Source organism: Mus caroli, unplaced genomic scaffold (assembly GCF_978045245.1).
Source record: "Mus caroli unplaced genomic scaffold, Mus_caroli_1 scaffold_3, whole genome shotgun sequence".
Lineage (NCBI taxonomy): Eukaryota > Metazoa > Chordata > Mammalia > Rodentia > Muridae > Mus > Mus caroli.
The window spans coordinates 72,774,826-72,798,308 of record NW_028227258.1 but is presented as its reverse complement, the minus strand read 5'-3'; the positions used below and the strand labels follow the sequence as shown (position 1 = coordinate 72,798,308).

Genomic DNA, 23,483 nt, shown 5'->3' with positions numbered 1-23,483 from the left:
GCGTAGGGCAGAAAATGGACCCAGAAATGATCATTAACTGCTCAGGCTTCAGGGCGAGGCTAGGGATGGAGGAGGGCCTCTCCCTATCTCCTCCCTTCCCCAGGGTTGCTTTCAGACTACAGCTCCCGGGATGCATTGCACCACCCACCACACCCCTCCTCCGCACCACGCACCATCCACCATCCCCCACCTCCACAGGCTGACCTGCTGCAGCTGGAGGAGCTAAGGAAGCCGAGCATGGTGGGGAGGGGAGCGGGTCCGCGACTCTGGAGACAGTTTCCGCGGCCTCTCCCCACCAGGCGGCCCTGAATGGCCAAATGCACCTCTAGTCCCTGCATGCCGACCTTTCCCCTCTCTGTAGACTTGTTTGCATCCCTCTCGCTTTTGCCCTCCCCACCCTTGCCTGGGTTCCGGAACGCTACTCTTCAGTCTGGGATCAGCCCTTCTCGGCACCCCTCTTCATTAAGGAAATGCAATGAACCGGTGCCCTCGCGTCCTCATCGCCTCCCCGGGCACGGTACCCGTTTGGTGGTGGGGAGGGAGCCCCTCACTGTCCCTTCGTGACGCCCCTCCTTTGGGCCTCCTTCCAGCTTGCGTCCCTGGGCGATGCCCCAGAGGACCTAGCCAGGAGGTGGGCTTTACAGCGAGGGCTGTGGAAAGGATAAAGAACCAGGGCTTGGGTGCTTCTGAGATGCTCACAAGTATCAAGGGGGACCGAGCGAGGTGCGAGCAACTGGGCGGCAGGCATGATGCCCTCGCCCAGTGACTCCAGTCGCTCGCTGACCAGCCGGCCCAGTACCCGGGGCCTTACCCACCTCCGCCTCCACCGACCCTGGCTCCAGGCCCTGCTCACGTTGGGGCTGGCCCAGGTGCTCTTGGGCATCCTGGTGATAACCTTCAGCATGGTGGCCTCCTCTGTCACCACCACCGAGAGCATCAAGAGGTCCTGCCCATCTTGGGCTGGGTTCTCGGTGAGTGGGGTCCAAAGAGTATATAGTACTGGGGTGGGGGAAGCTTCTTAGGCCCCATCCCTCCTCACCTGCAAGCCCACATGGTTGTCTTTCCTTCTTCTCCCGGTCCTCTCCCTCCTTGCAGGGCTGGGTGCATCCTGTGGCAAGGGGCTCACTTAGGTGCTTCCCCTGCCAAGCTGAGCCTGTGCCCACTCTGTCCCTAGCTGGCGTTCTCCGGGTTGGTTGGCATTGTGTCCTGGAAGCGGCCATTCACTCTAGTGGTAGGTGCCAAGACCCGATGCCCACTGGGAAGCAGGTGCCCAGCACCGGAGGGGATACCCCCCCTATGCCCCGAGGAGCTTTCCAGTTGGTATAAGGCTGGCAGAAGCTGTCTGATAGGAGAAGAGGGTGGCTCATTCTGTGGAAGAGGGATGCTGCTGAAGGTCCCAGCCCTGAGATGCCACCCTCTTTCCCTCAGATCTCTTTCTTCTCCTTGCTTTCGGTGCTCTGTGTCATGCTTAGCATGGCTGGCTCTGTTCTCTCCTGTAAGAATGCTCAGCTGGCTCGGGACTTCCGAGAGTGCTCCATGGTGAGATTTGAGGAGGGAGACCTGGAAGGAAGGGGTTAGGAGAGATGGGAGGAAGCCCTGAGTTTGCTCTGACCTAGGCTGCCTTGCCCTTTGCACTCCCACACAGGAAGGGAAGGTCTGTGTATGCTGCCCCCCTATCCCCCTACACAGACCTTGCCCAGAATGGGGCCAGGAGCTGAAAGTTGCCCTCAACTCCACCTGTGATGAAGCCAGAGGGGCCCTCAAGGTGAAGAAGCCCTCCCCAGCCTTTCCCCCTACACTCTTATTCTGGGTCTCCTTTTCTCCTTTGCTCCCCTCCTGGAGTTTTCAAAGGCTCAAGTGTGTAAGGTTTTCCTGTCCCGGGACCCTTACTCTTCTCCTTTATCTTCTCCAGAACCTGCTCTTCAGTGTCTGTGGCCTTACCATTTGTGCTGCAATAATCTGTACCCTCTCTGCTATTGTCTGCTGTGTCCAGATCTTCTCCCTGGATCTGGTGCATATGGTAAGAAGGGAGCCAAGGCCCAAGCAGACAGGTGTGGTGGGAGCTGGGTGTGTGTGTGTGTGTGTGTGTGTGTGTGTGTGTTCTGGGCCTGGGCCTGCCAGGCATAGCTACATATGGTAAGAAGGGAGCCAAGGCCCAAGCAGACAGGTGTGTGTGTGTGTGTGTGTGTGTGTGTGTGTGTTCTGGGCCTGGGCCTGCCAGGCATAGCTACAGGTGACCTGAGGATATTTATTGTGGGGATGTTTAAGTGCTGAAGGTAGAGTGAGGAAGACTGGATGGGGTGGAATCGGGAAGGTCCTACGAAGAGGAGGGGATAAAGGATGGGTAGTCGTATGTATGGTGACAGGGAACAGGTGACAATTATGGATAGATGTGAAACTAGAAAAGGAGAGATATATGGGTGGACAAAGCCAGAGCTGGAGGTTCAGCTTGAGGCAGGATGAAGAAGCTGGGTGTGGCTGAGGAAGAGTGGAACTGGATCTTCTTGGTGGAAGTAGGGCCATAAAAATAGCAGAAAGGGAAGAAATTTGAAACCAGGCTTGCTCTCTAGCAGCTTGCCCCTGAACGGTCAGTCTCAGGCCCCCTAGGGCCTCTGGCCTGTACTTCCTCGCCTCCAGCTCCTCTCCTACACACCATGCTGGACTTGGAGGAATTTGTCCCGCCTGTGCCCCCACCACCCTACTACCCTCCAGAGTACACCTGCAGTTCAGAGACAGATGCACAAAGGTAAGGCTGGGGGTGGGGGTGGGGAGCAAGGGGCTGCTGGGGGGGGGGCTGGATTGCTGGGAGGCATAGCTGTGGAGTAGGAGTTATTTTCCAGACCCTGATCCTCTCCCTCATCCTGCCAGCATCACGTATAATGGCTCCATGGATAGCCCAGTGCCCTTGTATCCTACTGACTGCCCCCCTTCTTACGAGGCCGTCATGGGGCTGCGAAGAGATAGCCAGGTGAGGAAAGAGCTTGGTGTAGCTGGGAGCAGTGTATGGAGCCGAGACGGCTGCTTGCAAGGATACCAGCCTGCTGGCATCTTTGATCTGTCCTAGAGCTGCTGAAGTGGGTGGGAGATGAACTAGTATTTCTCTCTCTCTCTCTCTCTCTCTCTCTCTCTCTCTCTCTCTCTCTCTCTCTCTCTCTCTCTCTCTCTCTCTCTCTCTCTTTTGGTTTTTTGAGATAGGGTTTCTCTGAATCGGCCTGGCTGTCCTGGAACTCACTCTGTAGACCAGGCTGGCCTCAACCTCAGAAATCTGCCTGCCTGCGGGGATTAAAGGCGTGTGCCACCACGCCCGGCTAGTATTTCTCTTTTAAAGATGTGTAGCTGGGGCATGATGGTTCACTCCTGTAATCCCAGCCCTGGAGAGGCAGAAGCAGCAAGCGCCACAAGACCATGGGTAACCTGGTCTACATAGAGAGTTCTAGGCCAACCAGGGCTTCAGGGACCTTCTCAAAATATAAATAAAAAATAAAGATATGGAAACTGATGCCCCCTTACGCGACTTATACAAAGCCAGCTGGAGTGGCATCTGCCTACAATCACAGCACTTGGGAAGTTAGGAGTTGAAAGGCTAGCTTAAGCTACGCAGTAAACCCCGTCTTCAAAAAAGAGAACAAAAAGCAATCAAACAAAAAGTAATGAATTCATACAGAGTGACAAAGCTGCTCTGGAATCTCTGGTCGCCAAAGCTTTTGCCAGTACATGGGAGTGGCCATGCCAGTGTGACAGGCTGGACTTTCGATCCTGTGTCTTCTGCAGGCCACTCTGTTTGACCCTCAGCTTCACGATGGCTCCTGTGTCTGTGAGCGGGTGGCCTCCATTGTGGACGGTGAGCAGAATGGGCCAGAGTGGACAAGGGCAGGGTGGGGCCGGAAGGAGGGGAAACAAAGCCAGCCAAGTTCAGCTGAAGGTTTGGAGTAAAGTAGCTGCTTTAGAACCCTGGGCCTGTCTGTCTCCTTGAGGATAAAAGCTGGAGTCAAAATGGGCAAAAGCAACTGCCCTGATGAAATCCCACCTCGCCCTCCCTCGCCACCCACAGTGTCCATGGATAGTGGGTCCCTGGTGTTGTCCGCCATTGGCGACCTCCCTGGGGGCTCTAGCCCCTCAGAAGACTCATGCCTGCTGGAACTCCAGGGCTCTGTGCGCTCCGTCGATTATGTGCTCTTCCGCTCCATCCAGCGCAGCCGCGCAGGCTACTGCCTTAGCCTGGACTGCGGCCTCCGGGGTCCCTTTGAAGACAGTCCCTTGCCAAGGCGACCCCCACGGGCTGCCCGCTCCTATTCCTGCTCAGCCCCTGAAGCCCCACCCCCACTGGGTGCCCCCACAGCTGCTCGCAGTTGCCACCGGTTAGAAGGCTGGCCGCCCTGGGTGGGACCTTGTTTCCCCGAGCTGAGGCGGCGGGTCCCCCGAGGAGGCAGCCGCTCAGCTGCACCCCCTCCTGCCCGAGCACCAGCTCGACGCTTCAGTGATAGCTCAGGTTCCCTCACCCCACCCGGACACCGGCCTCCTCACCGGACACCCCCTCCACCACTGCTGCTGCCAAGGTCTCACAGCGACCCTGGCATTACCACCTCCAGCGACATCGGTGAGCCTAGTTTGGGGAAGGATAATCCACTAGGACTGGGTCCCTGTGAGATTCCTAAGGGAGGAGGTGAAGTTACCTCCCTCCCCACCCCACCCCCCACCCCCCACCCCCCAGTGTCCTTTCTGAATGCTCACCTCCCAGGGACAGAGGCTTCACAGCTAACCAGGTGGGAGGACTTGGTTTTTGAAACCATCTCCACAGCGCCTAAGCCTAGGCTACATAACCACTCCGTTATAGCAACAGATCAACCACAGGTCTCTGAGTTACTAAAGAGATAAAGTGAAACAGTTCACAGCCGCACAGGAAGTGCCCGAACTCCCATGTGGGGACCCTAAACAGAGCTGGGGAGGCAAAAGCAGTGAGGGACAGCACTAAAGAGCCCACCTTCCTACATCATAGCATTTAGTTGTAGGCAGAGGTGATCGCTCCTTGAATGCGGATGGAGGAGAGGTGTGTTCATCTAGCAATCTCACACTGTCCTTGTTTCTCCTCCCCAGCTGACTTCAGGGACCTTTATACCAAAGTGCTTGAGGAAGAAGCTGCCTCTGTCTCCTCTGCAGACACAGGTCAGGCGTGTGGGTAGGCAGCCGGAGGGTGAGGGGGCACTGGGTAGCCCACACACATTTCTTACTCTCTCTCTGCAGGGCTCTGCTCTGAAGCCTGCCTTTTCCGTCTAGCCCGCTGCCCTTCTCCCAAGTTGCTACGTGCTCGCTCAGCCGAGAAACGCCGCCCAGTGCCCACCTTCCAGAAGGTTCCCCTGCCTTCAGGTCCTACACCTGCCCACTCTCTAGGGGACCTGAAAGGAAGCTGGCCAGGCCGGGGCCTGGTCACTCGTTTCCTCCAGCTGTCTAGGAAGTCCCCAGACCCTACAGGAACTGGAGCCCATGGATATAAGCAAGTAAGCGTTAGGGGAACCTGGAGCATCCCTAGAAAAGCCTGGCGCTTTAGTTGGCCTGTACCATCGCCCTCTCTCTGTCCTCTTCCAGGTGCGCAGGAGCCCATGGGGACGACCAGGTCGAGAGAGCCTCCACCTTCGCAGCTGTGGTGATTTGAGCTCTGGCTCCTCCCTAAGGCGACTCTTGTCTGCCCGCAGGCTAGAGCATGGCATCCGCCCACACAGCCTCAGCCTCAATGGAGGCAGCCGGGAGACTGGGCTCTGATTTGGGCATGTTACACTGAACAGATCAGAGCAATGCTGGAGCCATAAGCATCAGCTGGTTAGGACCAGCAGCCTTCAGCAGCCCTGTGCACCACTGGCTGGCTCAAAAAGAAATCCGCTCTATACTCTCCCAAGGTGTTCCTTTCCTGCCTGCCTTTGAGGGCTCCTGTTGCTTGCCTCTGCCTCTCTGAAGGGCAGAGCTTCTGTCCTGTGCTGCATGGGTGTGGGAGGAAATGCCCCCTGCTTACAGCATTGACAGAGGAAAATTAGTAACCTCCCCCCCCGCATGAGAGTGCCTCTTTCTGATATTCCAGGGCACTGTATGGGGGCAAAAGCCTGAGTGTTTAAGAACACAGCGATTTGTGCCTTGCCAAGGGGTGATAGGGCAGGCAAAAAGAGACATGAATCTAGGTGGCTTTTCAGCTTTGCCACCTCTAGCTGCATGACCTCAGGCAAGTTATTTAACCTTAATTGCCTGACCTGTAAAACATTGTGAACATGAATGTTTGTAACACTGAGTAAGCCTTCAATAAATTTCCATTTCTCCCTTCTCTCTTGGAGTATTCTGTTATTGTTAAAGTGGTGTTGGGATTTACTAAAGATGTTTGAAATGGGCTGGAGAGATGGCTCAGTGGTTAAGGGCACTGACTATTCTTCCAGAGGTCCTGAGTTCAATTCCCAGCAACCACATGGTGGCTCACAACCATCTGTAATGGGATCTGACGCCCTCTTCTGGTGTGTCTGAAGACAGGACAGTGTACTCACATAAATTGTCTTCACCTCCTCCCTACCTTCTCCTCTTCCTTGTTTTGTTTTGTTTTGTTTTGTTTTGTTTTCCTCCCTGAGACAGGTTTTCTCTACAGAACCCTGGATGTCTTGGAACTCACTCTAGACTAGGCTATCCTAGAACTCACAAGAAATCCGCCTGCCTCTGCCTCCCAAGAGCTGGGATTAAAGCCCTGTGCCATCACTGCCTGTTTTTTAAAGAAACTATGTTTTGGGGGTGCTTTTTGGAGAAGTGTGTGTGTGTGTGTATGTGTGTGTGATATATTAGCATGCACACCCCAGCATATGTGTGGAAGTCAGAGGACAACTGTGTGAAGTCAGCTCTTTGCTTCCACCTTTATGTGAGTGGGTTCTGGGAATCAAACTAGGGTGACCAGGTTTGCACAGCACAGAACAACATTGTGTGTGTGTGTGTGTGTTTTGGTAAGTGTGAGACTGCACACGACATGGTACATGTTCCATAGCAAGTTCAGAAATCAGAGGACATGTTAGACCTTGCCTCCCATCTTGTTTGAAACAGGATCTCTGTTGTCTTATCTGCTGCATCTGCCAGGCTAGTTATTCCTCAGCTGGGGATTGCCCTGTTTCCTAAATCCTCATTCTACCATACAAGCCAACTGGGATTACAGGGCCAGACTTTATATAGGTTTGAAGGCTTTGAGCTTGGTCCTCACGCTGAAGGCAAGCACTTACCCACTGAGCTATTTCCCCAACCCCAACCTTAAACAATATATAAAAAAGTATTTATTAATGTGTATGAATGCTTTCCTTGCATGTATGTCTGCATACCAAGTGCTTCCCTGGTGCCTGCAGAGTCCAGAGGACTTCAGATCCCCTAGACCTGGAGTTACCAGATGATTGTGAGCTGCCATGTGGGTGCTGAGAATTGAACTCTGACCCTTGGATGACCTTAACCACTGAGCTGTTTCTCAGGCTCTCCAAATTTGAACAGTTGACTCTTCTGTTGCCACTTGCCGAGTGGCAAGGTTCCAGCCCAGCATTATCATGTCATGCCGGTTTTACAAAGTTGTTACTCACTTCTGCAATCAACCAAGATCCAGCACCAGCACCTTTCGTGTGAGTTTCCTCCTCATCTTTGAAGACACCACAGTTTCCTGTTTTTCTTCTTTCTTTACTCTCTGGGTATCCTTTACCTGCTTTTACACCGCTGAGCTATCTTACCAGCCCGACAATGGAATTCTTGATCCCTGCCCTCACATCTGGTCTTCCCCTACTCTCATCTCAGTAATAACTCTGCCAGTATCCATTCACACATCCCAAAAGCTTGGTCTTCATTTTGGTTTCCCTCATCCAATACAACAGTCCTATGATGACATCTCTGTTTCACCATCTTCCTAGCTACCCAGCCAGCCTGCCACCTTCTCTCCAAATGATGGTTCAGGTCTGTAATCCCAGCACGTATGAAACGGAGGCAGGAAGACTCCTGAATTCAAGGCCCGGCCATGGGCTTCAGAATGAAGCCCTACCTCAAAACAAATAGTTCTCTTCTGGGCTGGTGAGATGGCTCAGTGGGTAAGAGCACCCGACTGCTCTTCCGAAGGTCCAGAGTTCAAATCCCAGCAACCACATGGTGGCTCACAACCATCTGCAATGAGATCTGGCGCCCTCTTCTGGAGTGTCTGGAGACAGCTACAGTGTACTTACATATAATAAATAAATCTTAAAAAAAAACAAAAAAACAAAAGACAAAAATAAAAGTTTAAATAAAAAAAATAGTTCTCTTCTATCCAACCCTATTGACTAATTGATTATTTAAAATAGTATCAAAGGCAGTTACTTATACCATGTAGCTCTGTTAAATCTATGTGCTTATCTGAGTCCCAATTCAGAAAAAAATGTAACTTTTTAAAAGAGAAGGTTTCATTATGTCATTCTGATTAACTGGAACTCAACCAGGCTGGCATCAAATTCATGGAGATCTGTCTGCCTCTGCAGCCCAGACAGTGGGGTCAATGGCACGGATCACCATACCTAGCAAATTACATTTCCTTCTTTCTATATTTTTCTGCTTTAGGATGCTAGCTAAAACCTTAGCAAGTATCCTGGGAATAAGCCTTCCTATGGGGCCTTGTAATATTTAATAAATAACATGTGGCTCTTTGACTGTACAAAATATGATGTTTCCCTAACAAGGGGAACTGTGAACAAGAACTGGAAAGAGGCTGTGTCTGTAGAGACCAACTGTTTAGAACAGCAGTGGTCTGCAAAGACTGGGCTATTGGGCTACCTTCAGCCACCTCAATAGCCATTCCTTACTTGACTAACATCCTGGGACTAATCTGTTGGAATCTATTCATTTAGCATCCCATGAGCTCCCATGAACCTAAAAGCTTAGACAGCATCTGAGGCCTACAGGAAAGTGCCCCTTCTCCGTGTAAGTACCCTGCCTATATATTTGCCAACTTTGGTTTGTTTTGGTTTTGGTTTTTTAAGACAGGATTTCTCTGTGTAGCTCTGGAACTAGCTCTGTAGACCAGGCTGGCCTCAAACTCAGAGAGATCCCCCTGCCTCTGCCTCCCGAGTGCTGAGATATGGGGCCATCGATGGATTTTAAATTTGCCTGGATGTATGATTTTCTTTGTTCTGTGAAACCATGAACCTTCTTCCATGCTGGAATACGGAAGTTGGGGGTAAGATAATTCTGTGTTCCTGGGTCACGGTTATTAAATGTGGCTCGAAAATCAATCATCCCAAAACAAGCGAAGAAACAACGATGAAACAGCCTAGGTCTGTTTTCCCAGACTCTTCCACTGAAGCGTCCTGCCCCTCCCCGGAAGCTGCTGCTTTGCCTCATGAGTGCTTGCTGCATCGGCACTGCTGGACATTGCTAGCCTAAGTCAAAAATGCATGCCTCTCTCTTCCTCCTCTCCAGCTCCCATCTCCTGAAGGCTGCCCAGCTTCACAGCTTATATTACTAATGGCTTTTCTTGTAAATTCGAAACTCTAATAAAATTGTCCTCAAAGCTGATTTTAAAAAAAGTTTCAGAATTAGAAGCCAGGCTGATCTCTAAATAAATAAATTGAGGTGGTCTTCAATCTCCTGCCCACTTTACCACAGGCAGAATGTCGCTGAGCACCAAAAACTTATAATGCCATCACTTGATTCCAGTCTTTTTTTTTTTTTTAAGATTTATTTATTATGCCGGCGTGGTGGTGCACACCTTTAATCCCAGCACTTGGGAGGCAGAGGCAGGTGGATTTCTGAGTTCGAGGCCAGCCTGGTCGACAAAGTGAGTTCCAGGACAGCCAAGGCTACACAGAGAAACCCTGCCTCAAAAAAAAAAACAAAACAAAAAAACAAAAAAAACAAAAAAACAAAAGATTTATTTATTATATGTGAGGACACTGTAGCTGTCTTCAGATGCATCAGATGAGGGCATCCAATCTCATTACAGATGGTTGTGAGCCACCATGTGGTTGCTGGGATTTGAACTCAGGACATCTGGAAGAGCAGTTGGTGCTCTTAACTGCTGAGCCATCTCTCCAGCTCCCCCACCCTGCCCCTTTTTTAAAAGATTGATTCCAGTCTTAACCTTCCCTTTACCCTCTCATTAAGGAATATTTTTTCAGGACAGTGCTGATATACACCTCAGCCCTGGAGGCAGGCAGATCTCTCTGAGTTTAAGCACAACCCAATCTACAGAACTTCCAGGACAGCCAAGGACTACACAGAGAAACCTTGTCAAGAAGGAAGAGAGAGGGGAAGAAAGAAAGAAAGAAAGAAAGAAAGAAAGAAAGAAAGAAAGAAAGAAAGAAAGGAAAAAAGAAAGGAAGGAAAAAAAGAAAGGAAGGAAGGAAAAAAGAAAAGAGAAATATTTTCTGTTCCCTCCACTCTTTTTCTTTTCTTTTCTTTTCTTTCTTTTCTTTTCTTTTCTTTTCTTTTCTTTTCTTTTTTGTTTGTTTTTTGAAGACTAATTTTTACTATGTACTGCTGGCAGGCCTAGAACTTACTATACAGACCAGGCTCATTTTTAACCCACAGAGATCCATTTTGCTTCTGCTTCCCAATATACACACACTTTTAGATAGATAGATAGATAGATAGATAGATAGATAGATAGATAGATAGATGGATAGATAGATACTTTGTCTACATAAATGCCTGTCCAGCTCTTGTGTGCACAGTATGCTTGGAGGCCAGAAGAGGGCATCAGACCTTTGGAACTGGAGTTACAGAGAATTGTGAACGACCATGTGGTTGCTGGGAATAGAACCTAGGTCTTCTAGAAGAGCAGCCAGCGGTCCTACTTCTGGTATCTCTAGCTTACTAGTGTGTGTTTGTTTGTTTGTTTGTTTTATTCCCACCCCTCCTCTCATGCATGTGTGTGCATGTCAGTGTGTTTACACATATACACCACAGTGCACATATGCGTGTGTGTGTGTGTGTGTGGGGGATGTCAGAAGATAATATGTAGCCGTCTGTTCTCTCCTTCCAGCACATGAGCCTCAGGGATCAAACTCAGGTCAGCAAGGTTGGGAGTCTTCACCCACTGAGCCACTTGTGGGAATGGGACTCGGGGGAGTCAGGTTTAGAAGCTCTGGAGTTGGAGAGTTGGTTCAGTGGTTAAGAGCCCTAGCTGCTCTTCCAGAGAACCTACCTGGATTCCGTTCTAGTGCCCACATGGCAGCTAACAACCAATTGGCAGTTAACTCCAGTTCTAGGGGAATCTGATACCCTCCTCTGGCCTCCGAGGGAAAAGCATGTACACTATGCACAAACATAGATGCATGAAAAACCAATCATACACACACATTAAAAAATAAAATAAAGCCAGGCCGTGGGGGCACACGCCTTTAATCCCTGCACTTGGAAGGCAGAGGCAGGCAGATTTCTGAGTTCGAGGCCAGCCTGGTCTACAGAGTGAGTTCCAGGACAGCCAGGGCTACACAGAGAAACCTTGTCTCGAATAAACCAAAAAAAAAAAAAAAAAAAAAAAAATTAAAAATAAAAATAAAATCAGGGGGCTGTTGGGTCAGGTGTGGTGCACAGTCCTTTAATTCCAGTCCTCAAAGTCAGAAGCAGTAGCTGTCTATGAATGTGATGCCAGCCTGGCCTACTTAGTGAGTTACAGGTCAGCAAAGCTACAAAGACCTTGCCTTTGTTAAATCAAGCATTTGGAACACAGCTCAAAGGTGCTGTGACTCTCCAAGAGCTGGCTTGGGTTCCCAGCTCTCACCAGATGGCCAACAACCATCTGTAACTCCAGTTCCAGGAGCTCTGACACTGTCTTCTGGTCTTTGCTGGCTCTCGCATGGTCACACACATACATACAGGTAGATGCATACATAAAAATAAACAAATAGTTTATTTTTAATTACTTTAAGTCTAGGGATGTAGTTGAGTGTTGGAGTACTTGCCTAGCATTTGAGGCCCTGGGATCAATGCCCCATAAAGCATATAAAATGAAACCCGCCTACATTTTTTTCTTTTTTAACATTAATGATAACTACTATTATTGTCTTAGATAGGGTTTTACTACTGTGAACAGGCACCATGACCAAGGCAACTCTTTTTTTTTTTTTTTCTGAGACAGGGCTTTTCTGTGTAGACCAGGCTGGCCTTGAACTCAGAAATCCACCTGCCTCTGCCTCCCAAGTACTCAACCAAGGCAACTCTTATAAGAACAACATTTAATTGGGGATGGCTTACAGGTTCAGTGGTTCAGTCCATTATCATCAAGGCAGAAACATGGCAGCATCTAGGTAGGCATGGTGCAGGAGAAACTGAGAGTTCTACATCTTGTTTTGTTTTGTTTTTTCAAGACAGGGTTTCTCTGTGTAGCCCTGGCTGTCCTGGAACTCACTCTGTAGACCAGGCTGACCTCAAACTCAGAAATCTGCCTGCCTCTGCCTCCCAAGTGCTGGGATTAAAGGCGTGTGCCACCACCACCTTTCAAGAGTTCTACATCTTAATCTGAAAGCTGCTAGCAGAATACTGACTTCTAGGCAGCTAGGGTGAGAGTATTAAGCCCATACCCACGGTGACACACCTACTCCAACAAGGCCACACCTCCTAATAGTGCCTCTCCCTGGGCATAGCATTTACAAACCATCACAATTATTATTGCTGTTGTTGTTGTTGTTGTTGACAGAGTCTCTCTACATAGCTCTGGCTGTCCAAGAACTCCTATGTAGACTAGCCTGGCCTCAAATGCACAGACATCTGCCTGTTTTTCTGCTTTACTCAGGTGTGGGCTATGCTCAGTTTTAAGATGTATTTTCATTATGTGTATACCCACGTGAGAGCTGGTATCCCCTGGAGGTGGAGTTAGCAGCAGCTGGGAGATACTGGATGTGGATACTACAAACTACCTGGGGTCCTCTGGAAGAGCCATCTCTCCAGCACACTTCCCCACCCCCGCCTTTAGCATCACCCTAGACTCTAAGTTCCAGATCAGGGATTTGCTCATTGAACCTAACAGTGTATCTACCCCCCTCCTCCCAGTCCCCCGCCCTAAGCGTATCTATTTTTAGCTAACATTTAGTATGCCAGTCCTGGTGGCTCTCACTGAGCACTTGAGAGGTTGAGGCAGCAGGATAATCGAGGGTTCAAGGCCAGGCAGGACAGGGTAGAAACACCCTGTCTCAAAAATTAAAACCAAAAACGCCCCAAAGTGGCAGCAAAATAATCTAAAGAGTTTTAGGTTCTTAGTACTGCGGGAGCAGCAAGATGCCCTCCAGGAGTGGGAAAAGGAAGAGTCACAGCCCAGAGATGATATCAGGCTGCAAGGGCTCTTGAATAATTCACAAGGAGAGTGTAGCCTCAGGAAGGGTTGGTATGCAGCCAGGACAACAAAAACAAGTAGGAGGTAAAGAACCTTGCCTCACCCGGGCAGTTTCTGGAGACTTAAATCTTCCCTGTGCTGAGGTTCCTTAAGGAGTAAACTCAGTTATCTTGATCCGATCGCACAGGGTAAGCTCACTGCAAACCCAATCGCCTCTCCTAACCTATTCGCAGTGCTTGGCCCTACAGACACAGTGGCGCATCAGCCACCCTCGCCTCAACCCCTGTTTGTGTAGTCTACACTATAGACTAACAACAAGCTTAGGCTTCACGTGGGCTACGCGGGTCAGTTACACGACTCTGTCCCAGGAGAAACAACGAAGAGAAGGCCTGGGATCCCACTTTCTAAGGAGCCTCAACCTCCTGGCTAAACCGAAAGCTTAGCCTCCAGTTCCGCGCCTGCGCATTTTGGTACTGCAGCTCTAACCCAGCAGGCACTGAGGGAAACTCGCCTCGCGTCCCGCCCACCTCACGCTCCCCCGACATGAATCTCACGCCCAGCCCCCGCCTCTAGCAGCTTCTATCTTCACGCCTCAGTCGCCTCAGGCCCCTCCCACAGACCCACCCTCACACTACACCTCGCCCCACCCCCCTCCTCACGCCCCGCCCCGCTCCCGTATGGCGTCCCGCCCACTTGCCTTTGGCTGCTGTGATTTCCTTTAGCCTCCGGTTGGGGCTGCTGTTTCTCTGATTAGACTTCAGGCAGAATTGATACTGGGTTTGGTGCGTTAACTTTTTCCTTCCCAGCATTTGCACGGAACCATCCTGTTATCATTATTAGTTGGTGTGCTAGTTAATTTTTGTCACCTTGACACAAACCTAGACATCTGATGAAGACTCTCATCTAATGATTAGTCTGTGGAGCATATTTTTGATATTTGATTGGTATGAGAAGATCCAGAGCACCGGGTGGTACTACTCGACCCCTGGATAGGTAGGTAGTCCTGGGTTTAAGAAAGCTGGCAGAGCAAACCATGGAGCACAGTCATCGTTCCAGTTTCTGCTATTGCTCCTAACCTGACTTCCCCCGTGATGGATTGTGTCTAGGAGTCGTAAAATGAAATGAACCCTTTCCTCCTCGAGTTGTGTTTTAGTTATGCTGTGTATTACAAAAGCAAACCAAAACAGTTGCAAAAAGACTTGTGTTTTACAAATAGAGAAAAGGTAAAGGCTCAGCGAGTACGCTATTGTGTAGTAGCCAGACAGCTCAAGTCTGGTCCCTAAAATACCTAACATGGAAAAGAAGGAGCCTACTCACTCTACTCCAAAGGTCCTGAGTTCAAATCCCAGCAACCACATGGTGGCTCACAACCATCTGCAATGTGATCTGACGCCCTCTTCTGGTGTGTCTGAAGATAACTACAGTGTTCTCATATACATAAAATAAATAAATCTAAAAAAAAGAAAGGCAGACAGAAAGAACGAAAGAAAGAAAGAACGAAAGAAAGAAAGAAAAAAAGAAATCAGCTTTGGCTGGGTTGTGGTAGTCCACACCTCTAAACCCAGCACACAGGAGGCAGAGGCAGGCTGATCTCTGAGGTCAAGGTCAGCCTGGTCTACAGAACGAGTTCCAGGACAGCCAAGGCTACACAGAGAAACCCTGTCTAAAAAAAAAGAAGACAAAGAAGAAGGAAGGAAGGAAGGAAGGAAGGAAGGAAGGAAGGAAGGAAGGAAGGAGAGAGAGACAGAGAGAGAAAGGGGAAGAGAAAGAAAGGAAAGAGAAGTCAGCTCTGGGCAGAGATATAGGGTGCTTGTTGTATATTACATATTAAGGTCACAACTGTGGAATTGTGGGTGAATGAAATAAACAGGTCTTGGGCAACACTTCCTGGAAATCAGGAAGTCTAAGGAGGGTGAATACAGACAGCCATAGTCATACAGTAGTGCAGTTTACTATAACAACTTGGCACTTATCCCTCTGACATAATAGCTACTGAAAGGCTTTGAGGCTGCCCACAACAGGTCAAATGTTTCCTTGAAGGTTTCCCCCATAAACACAGGCCTGCTTGGTTGCAACCATTGGTGTGCAACACTCTCATAGCCATACCTAGCTACCCTTCAACCTCACAAGAGCCCTAGGAGGTGGCTTGTCCCTCCTCTGATGGATGAGGAGCAGGCATAGAGGAACTGATTTACCAATTCTTTTTTTTTTTTTTAAAGATTTATTTATTTATTATATGTAAGTACACTGTAGCTGTCTTCAGACACTCCAGAAGAGGGCGCCAGATCTCCTTGCGGATGGTTGTGAGCCACCATGTGGTTGCTGGGATTTGAACTCCTGACCTTCGGAAGAGCAGTTGGGTGCTCTTACCCACTGAGCCATCTCACCAGCCCCCCTGATTTACCAATTCTTAAAGTGATAACCAAACAGTATAGGATTGCCAGTTGTCAGGATTCAAACCAATGCAGCTCCAAGCAACTGTGGTTTAAATATTGCCAGAGCTGAAGAAGATAACTAATCAATTTTTTAAAGGGTATGTGGTAATTCTAAGAATGTCAAAACCTCACTCAGCAAGCACAAAGCTCCTGATGTGTAATTACACGCTTCCCTTCCCTTGACTTCTCTTGCTAACTGCAGTCATGCTTCTGAGAAACTGTGCTCATGTCTGTGTTGGGCAAGTGTGGAAACAGGCGTAGAGACCTGGACTTAGTCAGATCATGTTGTATGTGTCACTGCCAATTCATCAACTTTAATGTGGCTCACAAGGAAACCCGGACGACAGCCCTCTTCTTGTGTCCACCAAAGATAGACAGCATTTTCCAGGTTCCTGTAAGGAAGGGTGAATAGCTTTCCAGCCAGCATCTGATGATAAAGCAAGAGAATCCAGAAAGGGCCAGCGGGGACTACGCCCTCCCTCCATCCTGCTCACCAGAGCCCGACAGCAACTCCCTGCACTTACTGTGACTCCCCCACCTGGTCTTCTGCGAAGGGTCCCTTTTCCTCTCAAGGAGTCTTGTAAGTATACCTCTCAACATTTCTGTCTGTCTTCGCCTGTAACTCCGTGTAAGTGTCTGACTCATGCGTCTCACTAGTCTCTTTAGGATAAAGATTGTGTGTATGTGGGGTTTGTTGTTGTTTTTCGAGATAGGGTTTCCCTGTGTAACAGGACTGGCTGTCCTGGAAATTGCTCTGTAGACCAGGCTGGCCTTGAACTCACAGGGATCTGCCTGCCTTTTCCTCCCGAGTGCGGGATTTAAAGGCAGGTGCCACCAATGCCAAGCTGTATGTGGGGGTTCTAAATTTTGTTTTTATTTATTTATTTTAAAGATTTTATTTGGGGCTGAAGAGATGGCTCAGAGGTTAAGAGCAGTGACTGCTCTTCCAGAGGTCCTGAGTTCAATTCCCAGCAACCACATGGTGGCTCACAACCATCTGTAATGAGATCTGATGCCCTCCCTCTTCTGGTGTGTTTGAATGTTGAGTACTTACATATAATAAATAAATAAATAAATAAATAAATAAATAGATAAATAGATAAATAGATAAATAGATAAATAGATAAATAGATAAATAGATAAATAGATAAATAGATAAATAGATAAATAGATAAATAAATAAATATTTAAAAAAAGATTTTATTTATTTTTTATATATATCATGAGTATCATGTAGTTGTCTTCAGACACCAGACGGCGTCAGATCCCATCACAGATGGTTGTGAGCCACCACGTGGTTGCTGGGAATTGAACTCAGGAACTCTGGAAGAGCAGTCAGTGCTCTTAACCGCTGAGCTATCTCTCCAGCCCCTTGTTTTTATTTTTAAATCATGTATATCTGTGTGTCGGTATGTGCATGTGAATACAGTGGCCCTCTCTGTCTTGGATTTAGGAGCCTCTACTCAGCTGTCCATAGAATCCTTGATAGAATTCTCTTCCTAAAGTTGTCATCCTTTAGGCCTCCCCAAAATTCACAGGGTATGCAATGAATGAACAACCTGGAAGAGCCCAACTGCCCATTACAAATATGGCTTCGATTGCTTCACTTCCTGCATCACGTGACCGGCTTAGTCATCATGTGACTCTGTCCGCCCCTTTAAGCCATTAAGCAGGAATGAACTTGTCGTGCTAGTCGGTTCCAATAGATATGATATCTTTCTGTGTTTTATTTGGTAGGTCTTCTATCCCTCCAAGGCACTGAAACTTCCACAGTCTTCTCATTCACGGATCCTGAGTAGCTCCAGCTTCCAAGATCTTCTGGAAAGGTAAGCGGGCAGGGTTACAATTTGCCTTGTCAATCTTGCTTCTGGAATTCTGTCTATCTAGATTATGGAATTCGGTGAGTTCAATTTTTTTTTTTTTTAAATTCAGGGCATCATGGCTCTTTGAGGGCACAGATGGAGGGAGGGCTGAAGGTTGAAATCGATGGGGGTAAAGAGTGAAGAGAGTCTTCTTTGCAGTGGGCAGCAAACTCCCTAGCAGAGTGAATGAATGCAGGCCGCCTCCAGGGCCTACGGGCACTGTCTAATCACTAATAAAGGTGGGAGCCTATGCTGTGAGCATCCACAGGCAGCTAAACTCTGGCCAGGAGGGTGGTTGCAGGGTAGAGAGAGTCTTACACTATAACCTTTCCTCCACATTTTCTTCTCAGAAGTGTGCTGGTGTCATGGCTGCCAGGCTCATCGGATTCTTCCTATTTCAGGCGGTATCTTGGGCATATGGTGAGTCTAGGATGGAGATGGAGGCAGGAAGGTGTCCGCTGCCCGCAAAGTCCTCTGGTAGCCTTACATTATGGTGCTGACATTTCAGTAGGGACTCTGTAACTCTTTTAGAGTGCCTGAGACATCTTTGGGCTGGGAGTATGGTGGAAGGATTTTTTTTTTTTTTAAATTGTTGTTCTGTCTCCGTACCTAACATGCCCACTCCCTCATAAACCCGCTTTGATGCTTGCCTCTGCTTGTGCCCTGCCTCCTAGGTGCCCAACCCTGCATCCCCAAAAGCTTTGGCTACAGCTCAGTGGTCTGTGTCTGTAATGCATCGTACTGTGACTCTCTTGACCCTGTGACCTTACCGGCTCCGGGTACCTTCAGCCGTTACGAGAGCACTCGACGTGGACGTCGGATGGAGCTGAGTGTCGGGGCCATCCAGGCCAACCGCACTGGCAGAGGTAGCCACTTTATCTGTCCCTCTAAGCCTGGACCCAAAGTCACACCAGTGATCAGCATGCCCTCTTCTGGACTCTGACTTTTCCTCTTCTTTTCCCAGGGCTACTCCTCACTTTGCAGCCAGAAAAGAAGTTCCAGAAAGTGAAAGGATTTGGAGGCGCCATGACAGATGCCACTGCACTCAACATCCTTGCTTTGTCCCCACCTACTCAGAAGCTGCTACTGAGATCCTACTTCTCTACCGAAGGTGAGGAGGGCAGAGCAAGGTGGTACACTGTAACTTATGCCCTTTTTCATACTCTGGCTTTATTTTATTTTTTTAATTTTTATTATATTTCATTATCTCTTGTATGTGCTGTGCATGACTGAGGGGGAGGTCAGAAGACAATTTTTGGGTGTCTACTCTCCACCATGGGACTCATGGGCTAGTGCCGGGGGTCTACCCACTGAGCTGTCTTGCCAGGCTTTTTGCTCTTGCTTCCATACTTTTCCCGGACATTTGCCTCCCTTCCTTTTCTTCTCCCCTCTCCTCTCTAACGCACTTGGAGTAGACCTCATGTATTCCAGACAATTCCAGTCAGTGTAGCCTCGTCTCCTGAGTGCTGGAGTTACAGGTGTGCGTTAGCAAGCCCAGTTCACACAGTATTGGAGCTCAAACTTAGGGCGCCACACATCCTTGGCAGGCATTCTGCCACCTGAACTACATCCCCAGCCTGCCTCTCAGTTCTTACTCTTTCCCTTTGTCCCATCCCTACCTTGCTTTACCAGGCTTGCCTCGAAACTCTTTCTGACTTAGTTTCTAAGTGCTGGAATTACAAGCATTATGCTACCAAGTGTACCAGGCCAATGGTTCCTGACTCAGTGCCACTGAAATACGATCACCTTTTTCAATACTCTGCTGAGTACTTAGGAAATACATGTGCAGAAGGGGCTTCGGTTTCACTTAGGTTCTGGTCTCCACAAGCCCACACCTAGACCCTGGCCTATCGAGGACTAATAACTGATTAAAGCCAATTTTCATACTCACCTTGTTTTATTTTATTTTATCTTATTTTGATTTGTTTTTTGTTTTGTTTTGTTTTGTTTTTCGAGACAGGGTTTCTCTGTGTAGCCCTGGCTGTCCTGGCACCCACTTTGTAGACCAGGCCGGCCTCGAACTCAGAAATCCGCCCGCCTCTGCCTCCCGAGTGCTGGGATTAAAGGTGTGTGCCACCACAGCTGGCTCTTATCTTATTTTGAGACAGGGTCTTGCCTTGTAGCCCTGGCTGGCCTGCTCACATTGATCTGGCTGCCTCACCCTCAGGAGGAATGGGATCACAGGCATGGTACACTTGGCTCCATACTCTCCTATTGATTCAGATCTCCCTATCTTGGCCATCAATTCCTGCAGGAATTGAATATAACATCATCCGGGTACCCATGGCCAGTTGTGACTTCTCCATCCGTGTCTATACCTATGCTGACACCCCTAACGACTTCCAGTTATCCAACTTCAGCCTCCCAGAAGAAGACACCAAGCTCAAGGTGGGCATTCTAGTTGCCTCAGCCCTATTGGATTGCCGTCTTGGGGCTGGGAAGGTCCAGGTTAGAGCTGTCTGTAGAGCAACATGGAACATTCTGCAGCCTATTTGACTTGGGGGTAGGAGGGTGAGGGCTGATGGTTGGACCTGATGCACTGGTAGAACTAGTATGTGTTCCAGCTCTGGGTGTCTCTCCCTTCACTGTTTGTCTCCAGATACCCCTGATTCACCAAGCCCTGAAGATGTCCTCACGCCCCATTTCACTCTTTGCCAGTCCCTGGACATCACCCACTTGGCTCAAGACCAATGGAAGAGTGAATGGGAAGGGGTCGCTCAAGGGTCAGCCAGGGGATATCTTTCACCAGACCTGGGCCAATTACTTTGTCAAGTAAGGGATCATCGGGGCCCAGGGATCTGGACACCGTAGTCTACATCGTATCCCTTGACCTGCTCCACTTTCAACATTCTGTGCCTTTCAGTTTGTTAGTTTTACCTATTGCCCGTGTCTTGGTCCACTTTCTTGCCCTGATCACTCAGGCCCTTTCTCTCTTGCCAGGTTTCTGGATGCTTACACTAAGTACGGCCTAAGATTCTGGGCAGTGACAGTGGAGAATGAACCTACGGCAGGGCTCTTCACGGGGTACCCCTTCCAGTGCCTGGGCTTCACTCCTGAACACCAGAGAGACTTCATTTCCCGTGACCTAGGGCCAGCCCTTGCCAACAGTTCCCATGATGTGAAGCTACTCATGCTAGATGACCAGCGCCTGCTGCTACCCCGCTGGGCAGAGGTGGTAAGCGCTAGAACTTCCCAGGGGTGTTCCAATGGACTCCAGATCTACCATCCAAAATGACTGGCTCCAATTTTAGAGTACGTTCCCTGGTGCCAGGGTTGAGATAGGGTCATGTTATATAAACTAGGCTGGCCTTGAAGTTGTAGTCATGCTTTGACTCGTAAGTGCTGGGATTGTAGGCATCTACCACTCCTGACTTCTACTAATTAATTGATTGATTGATTTTTGAGACAACAGGATCTCACCAGATAGCTCTGGTTGATCTGAAATTATATAGACCAAGCTGGCCTTCAACTCCTTAGAGATCTACTTGCCCCTTGTCTCCCAAGTGTTGCAATTGATGTCATATACCGCCATACCTGACCTCTCAACTCCTTTTTTATGTGCAGGGAGGTGTATATGTGGGCCTTATCTGACAATTCATCAAGAGCAGCTGAGCTCGGTATACTTTTTTCTTTGTTTTGGTTTTTGACACTGAGTCCCTCGATGATTAGGCTAGGTTTGCTAGTCACTGAGCCCCAGGGAGCCACCTGTCCCTACCTGCCCAGTGCTGGGACAGTGCATAGGTGTGGGTGCTGGGGGACTCAGGTCCTCAGCTGCATGGCAAGAACTTTACCAGCTCCAGCTTGTGACTCCTGGAACACCCTAGGCTGGGTCTGGCTGCCTGGGGCTCTGCCCACTCTGGACTTTCCAGGGCCCTGTGAATCACTGCTGTCAGTGTAAGGCCATCTGGTTGCTGGGTCCTACCACTCATTCCTCAGGACATGTAGTTCCTCTCTCACAGCTCTGTGCAGGGCTTGTGGTCAGTGATTCCCTTCCCTATTGCTCCTTTCCTCTCTCCATGCAGGTGCTCTCTGATCCAGAGGCAGCTAAGTATGTTCATGGCATTGCTGTTCACTGGTATATGGATTTCCTGGCTCCAGCCAAAGCTACTTTAGGAGAGACACACCGCTTGTTCCCCAACACAATGCTCTTTGCTTCAGAGGCCTGCGTGGGCTCCAAGTTCTGGGAACAGAGTGTTCGGTTGGGCTCCTGGGATCGAGGGATGCAGTACAGTCACAGCATCATTACAGTGAGCCGCCTGTCTCCCTTTCCCAAAGCACACCATCTGAGATCCCTTTCCTAATCTCACAAAGGCAAATGGGCCTTCCCCCTCAGCTGGCTTGCCAGCCTTCTCTTTGGGGCAACTGTGGGATGCCATGGTTATCCTCTCTTTCACAGATGTGTATGCCCATCAGTCTTTTTCTTCATGTTTGGTCCCTGGCAGGCATATCTACCTCAGCTTTCTCAGCTCCTGAGATGCCTCCATCTTCACAGTCCTCACATCCTCAGATGCTGAGACAGAGTGTCCCTTCAGAGGAACAAACCACTCCTAGTCCTTCTGTAATCCTTGGCTGTCTTTTCTAGGGATAGATAGCCATCTTTATCTTTTTACCCTGGCCTCTACTCTAGAACCTCCTTTACCATGTAACTGGATGGACGGATTGGAACCTTGCCCTGAATCCTGAAGGAGGGCCCAACTGGGTCCGCAACTTTGTTGATAGCCCCATTATTGTCGACATCCCCAAAGACACATTTTACAAACAGCCCATGTTCTACCATCTTGGCCACTTCAGGTGAGTAGAGAGAGCGGGCACCCCATTCCACAGGAGGCCTATCATCTGTCTGTATCAGGCTTACATCATTCTGTCCCATGAGGGAGCAGGAAGGTTTCTAGGGTGGCAACCCTGGAAGGGGCACACTCCTCCTCTGTTGCACCATGTAGGCGGGAAGTGACAAGGTGGCATCAGAGCCACAGATAATCCCCAGATGACTGATGCTAGAGTCCTGCCACAGGACAGGACCAAGGCCCAGTGGCACAGCTGAGGCTCAGCCTAAGAGTCTGGCTGTGCTGCCCAGGGAAGCCTGGGGTCCTGATGATTTCTATCTTCACGTTCAGCAAGTTCATTCCTGAGGGATCCCAGAGAGTGGCATTGGTGGCCAGTGAGAGCACTGACTTGGAAACAGTAGCACTGTTACGCCCTGATGGCTCTGCAGTTGTGGTCGTGTTAAACCGGTAAGCTGGGTGCAAGGGCAGGTCTGGGCCTGGCCGTGTGAGGTGGCTGGCACCAGCAGGTTGAGTCTTGACTTTTCTTCTCTCCAGATCTTCGGAGGATGTCCCTCTTACCATCAGTGATCCTGACCTGGGCTTCCTGGAGACCGTCTCACCTGGCTACTCCATTCACACTTACCTGTGGCGTCGCCAGTGATGGAACTGACACCTGAGCAGGCACCTGGGCTTAGCATGGACATTAAAGGGAGAGTTCGCTCCTGGGCTATCTGTGACTAAAGGAGGCACGGCAGGGCCTGGGGGACCTTACAGTGACACGGGGCAGGGCCAAGGGTTTGGATGTCTCATTTTCTTTTCTAGTATGTGCTGTGTATGGGAGGGAAGCCCTAGAGTCCCTCCAGCTTCCCATGGTTGTAAAGTGTGTGCTGTGCACTGGTTGCCTGTGGAAGCTGTGCCTACGTCCAGGGTGAGTTCACCATTTAAGAAGCACAAGATGGGGATGCCTAGGCAAGTTGGGGATGCCTAGGCAAGCTGGACCTGTGTGGAGGAGCAAGATAGTCAGTCTAAGGGTGAAGCAGCTTAAAACCCGAGGGTCAGAGGGCAGACCTGCACCTCTGCATCCTCAATGTAGCATCTAAGAATGGCAGCAGCCACAGAAAGAAGGGATTCTTTG

At 49.4% G+C, this 23,483-nt stretch overlaps 2 protein-coding genes across 7 annotated transcripts; both read left to right on the top strand.

Annotated features, from left to right (window-relative positions):
• Positions 1 to 191: 191 nt before the first annotated feature.
• Entrep3 (endosomal transmembrane epsin interactor 3) lies at positions 192 to 6,307 on the top strand. 4 transcript variants are annotated; one of them, XM_085835736.1, is made up of 12 exons: positions 192 to 971; positions 1,175 to 1,231; positions 1,429 to 1,539; positions 1,646 to 1,765; positions 1,913 to 2,020; positions 2,574 to 2,746; positions 2,869 to 2,968; positions 3,772 to 3,841; positions 4,052 to 4,597; positions 5,095 to 5,163; positions 5,275 to 5,495; positions 5,584 to 6,307. In XM_085835736.1, the coding sequence occupies exons 1-12, from the start codon at positions 747 to 749 to the stop codon at positions 5,755 to 5,757; spliced, it is 1,974 nt and encodes a 657-aa protein (XP_085691862.1). In that variant the 5' UTR covers positions 192 to 746; the 3' UTR covers positions 5,758 to 6,307. The 4 variants fall into 4 exon arrangements, with proteins under 4 accessions (XP_085691862.1, XP_021014001.1, XP_029330705.1 ...); XM_021158342.3 differs by having other exon boundaries at positions 5,242 to 5,495; XM_029474845.2 differs by having other exon boundaries at positions 2,571 to 2,746.
• Positions 6,308 to 17,381: 11,074 nt separating this feature from the next.
• On the top strand, positions 17,382 to 23,258 carry Gba1 (glucosylceramidase beta 1). Of its 3 annotated transcripts, none has more exons than XM_029475315.2 (12): positions 17,382 to 17,549; positions 17,745 to 17,824; positions 17,936 to 18,005; positions 18,260 to 18,451; positions 18,550 to 18,696; positions 19,840 to 19,973; positions 20,185 to 20,357; positions 20,526 to 20,760; positions 21,608 to 21,832; positions 22,213 to 22,376; positions 22,700 to 22,816; positions 22,904 to 23,258. In XM_029475315.2, exons 3-12 carry the CDS (start codon positions 17,951 to 17,953, stop codon positions 23,007 to 23,009), a joined length of 1,548 nt encoding a protein of 515 aa, XP_029331175.1. In that variant the 5' UTR covers positions 17,382 to 17,549; positions 17,745 to 17,824; positions 17,936 to 17,950; the 3' UTR covers positions 23,010 to 23,258. The 3 variants fall into 3 exon arrangements, with proteins under 3 accessions (XP_029331175.1, XP_085691861.1, XP_021013365.1); XM_085835735.1 differs by having other exon boundaries at positions 17,656 to 17,824; XM_021157706.3 differs by lacking the exon at positions 17,745 to 17,824.
• Positions 23,259 to 23,483: the final 225 nt, after the last annotated feature.